Source organism: Solanum pennellii, chromosome 12 (genome assembly GCF_001406875.1).
Source record: "Solanum pennellii chromosome 12, SPENNV200".
NCBI classification, from domain to species: domain Eukaryota; kingdom Viridiplantae; phylum Streptophyta; class Magnoliopsida; order Solanales; family Solanaceae; genus Solanum; species Solanum pennellii.
Window position 1 is genome coordinate 49980310 of NC_028648.1, and position 3898 is coordinate 49984207.

At 30.1% G+C, this 3898-nt stretch overlaps 1 protein-coding gene across 1 annotated transcript; it reads left to right on the top strand.

Moving 5' to 3' along the window:
* Positions 1-1395: 1395 nt before the first annotated feature.
* On the top strand, positions 1396-2790 carry LOC114075180. The gene is made up of 2 exons (XM_027913478.1): positions 1396-2040; positions 2626-2790. The coding sequence occupies exons 1-2, from the start codon at positions 1456-1458 to the stop codon at positions 2638-2640; spliced, it is 600 nt and encodes a 199-aa protein (XP_027769279.1). The 5' UTR covers positions 1396-1455; the 3' UTR covers positions 2641-2790.
* Positions 2791-3898: the final 1108 nt, after the last annotated feature.

Consider the following 3898-nt stretch of genomic DNA (forward strand, 5'->3'; position numbering starts at 1 on the left):
TACACATCAAAGAAAATTTGAAAAAGTAATTAGTGAATCAAAAAAATCATTGTAAAATATAAACATAAAAAAAAATCTTATTTAAAAAAAAAAAAACTAATCATCTCTTGTTTACTAGATAAATGACAATTATTCAAAAAGAAGATAAATTTAAGAAAAATACGAAAAATAAGAAATAAGAAATACATATTAAGTTATTGTTATGACCATGTTATTACTTTACTTTCTTTTCTTTTGTGAGTTATTGTGATATCTATTTTATTAATACTCTATTTTTCTATTACATAGAAAAGTGAAATGGAAGGACGAACAAGGGTAAAAATATAATTTAATTCTAACAAAAATCTATTAAGAAAGATAACAAATAATTATAAAAATCTCGTTTTATATATAAACTGAATAATGATCAAAGGCAAAAATGTAATTTCACACTAACAAAATCTATCAATAACGATAACAAGAAAATTTAATATTTTAGAAACATATTAAGTTATTGTTATTACCATTAACTTATTTTTTCATTACTTTACTTCCTTTTCTTTTGTGAGTTATTGTGATATCTATTTTATTATTACTCTATTTTACTATTACTCTATTTTAGTTTAGTTTAATTATTAATGTTTTTTCTGTTCATTATGCTTATAAAAAAATGTCAAATTTTTATATAAAACTTTATCATGAATTAATTATTTTTCCATCTTTATTTTGGTTTTAATTAATGTACATGAAAATAAATTTCTATTATATGGAAGAGTGAAGTGGGAGGATGACCAAGGGTAAAAATGTAATTTCATCTAACAAAAAACTATTAAGAAAGATAATAAATAATTTTAGTAATGTATTTATATATATAAAGTGAATAATTATCAAGGGCAAAAATGTTATTTCATGCTAACAAAAATCTACCAACAATGATAACAAGAAAATTCAATACTTTAGAAACATATTAAGTCATTGTTATTACCATTAACTTATTTTGTTATTACTTTACATTTGTTATAAAGTATTTGTATTATAGTGAATGTCTATCATGTGGAGTCCTTTTTAGGATATGATTAAAGAGTCCTCCTACTTGGGGACCAAGTTAGATTTCGTTAATAAATAGAGTACTCCTCTTCATTGTAAATTCATTCATCAAGAGAAATAACAAGTCTTATCTTCTTTTCTCTCTAGTTTCTTCTTCTTATTCTATAGTTTTATAACACGTTATCAGCACGAGACTCTAATTTCTCAAAAGTGAAGGTTAGATTTGAAGAATTAATAAAGGTATTATTTATTCTTTTGTTTTTAATTTTAATGGCCAATCTTACAAAACTAGAGTTCACTGCCCTTCAAAGTTCGGGCAGGAACTACCTCTCATGGGTTTTGGATGCTGAAATCCACGTTGATGCAATGGGTCTTGGAGACACCATAAAAGAAGAAAATAAGGCATCAAATCAAAACTGTGCACGAGCAATGATATTCTTGCGTCATCATCTTGACGAGATTCTGAAAATCGAATATCTGACAGTTAAGGATCCACTTGTTTTGTGGAAAAACCTAAAAGAAAGATTTGACCACTTGAAGATGGTCATACATCCAAAGGCACGATATGATTGGATGCATCTAAGGCTACAAGACTTTAAGTCTATACATGAGTATAATTCTGCCATGTTCAGAATCACTTCTCAATTGAAATTATGTGGAGAAACGGTTAGTGAGATTGATATGATGGAAAAGACATTCTCCACTTTCCATGCCTCGAATGTGCTCTTGCAGCAACAATATCGAGAGAAAGGTTTCAAAAAGTATTCTGAACTAATTTCTCATCTTCTTGTGGCCGAGCAAAATAATGATTTATTATTGAAAAATCATGAGAATCGACCTACTGGATCTGAACCACTTCCTGAAGTGAATGAGGCGTACGCCCACCATGCTAGGCGTGGAAAAGGTCGCGGTCCTAATCGTGGACGTGGACGTGGTCGTGGACGTGGACGTGGTCGTGATTATGGTCAAGAACGTAATTCTAATCTTGGCATTAATCATTCATCAAATAAAAAGGAAAAAAGAAAGGATGAGAAACGTGAAGCAACTAGGGAAGGTTGTTTTCGATGTGGTGGAAGAGGTCATTATGCACGTGATTGTCGTACTCCCAAACACTTGGTTGAGCTTTATCAAGAATCACTAAAGAAGAAAGAGAAAAATCCTGAGGCAAATTTTATCTCTGAAAATCAAGTTGACATCACGCACTTGGATATAGCAGATTTCTTCGCACATCCTGAAGGAAAAATAGATCACTTAATTGGTGATGGTTCTGTGAACATGGAAGAGTGATATTTTTTTTTTGTAGTATTTATTAATAAATTTCATGTAATGATAGTTGTTTGCATGAATATTAGTATTTTAAATTAGTTTAGTCGTTCATTAGCTTGTTCCTTAATTCTTAATAAAATAATATATATTTTTCATTGTTTTATTTATATGATTCTAATATGATAGAGTTAGTCAAATACTAAACTTTATCACGTGTTTGTATTATATTAGGTCTTTAACTTGATCTAATGTTAAAAACATGCAGTCTGTTATTAACTAGGATTAAATAATGATTTTATTTTATTTTCCAAACAACTCGTTTTTGACTTAGAGGAAACAATAAATTAAGGCTCAATTTCTAATATTTAATCATTAATTTATTCCTTTGAATATATTGTACCCTTTTGACAACACTAATATTTAATATATATTTATTTTGTGTATGTCATTTCATGTGAAGATATGGATAATTCTAAGAACATATTATCGAAATATGAAGATATTTGTTTGATTGATTCTGGTACAACACATACGATATTCAAAAATAAGAAATATTTTTCTCATTTAAGTATGGGTAAAATAAATGTTACTACAATTTTTGGTAGTACTAATATGATTGAGGGTTTTGGAAGAGCCATTGTAATTTTGCCCAAGGGAACTAAACTCATCATTAATAATGCTATGTTTTCTCCAAAATCTAAGAGAAACTTGTTGAGTTTTAAAGATATCCGTGAAAATGGTTATCATATCCAATCAATGGATGAAATAAATCTTGAATATCTTGGTATCACCAAGTATGTCTCTGGGCAGACATGTGTTATAGAAAAGTTCCCTGCTTTATCTTCTGGCTTGTATTGGACAAAAATTAGTGCAATTGAGGCACATTTTATAGTAAATAAGAAGTTTACTGATTCCAATACATTTGTACTTTGGCATGATCGTCTAGGACATCCTGGGTCAATAATGATGAGACGAATTATAGAAAATTCGAATGGACATCCACTAAAAGACCTAAAAGTTCTTTTAAATGGTGAATTTTCTTGTACTGCTTGTTATCAAGGCAAGTTAATTGTGAGACCATCACCAATGAAAGTTAAGATTGAGTCCCCTGCGTTCTTGGAACGTATACATGGGGATATTTGTGGACCTATTCACCCACCTAGTGGGTCATTTAGATATTTTATGGTTCTAATAGATGCTTCTTCTAGATGGTCTCATGTGTGCCTATTGTCATCTCGTAACTTGGCATTTGCAAAATTATTGGCACAAATAATAAGGTTAAGGGCACACTTTCCTGATAATCAGATTAAGTCTATTCGTCTTGATAATGCTGCAGAGTTTTCATCCCAATCATTTAATGATTATTGTTTAGCGATTGCGATAAGAGTTGAACACTCCGTTGCTCATGTTCACACTCAGAATGGTCTCGGTGAATCATTGATTAAACGTTTGCAATTAATAGCAAGACCATTGCTTATGAAAACTAAGTTGCCCACTTCTGTGTGGGGACATGCAATTTTGCATGCTGCAACACTTATTCGTCTCAGACCGACAAGTTATCATAAGGTTTCTCCATTGCAATTGGTTATGGGTCAAGAACCTAATA

What these genes read in the sequence shown, in the direction of transcription:
- LOC114075180 (XM_027913478.1), top strand. Translation starts at nt 1,456, where the DNA reads ATGATATTCTTGCGTCATCATCTTGACGAGATTCTGAAAATCGAATAT.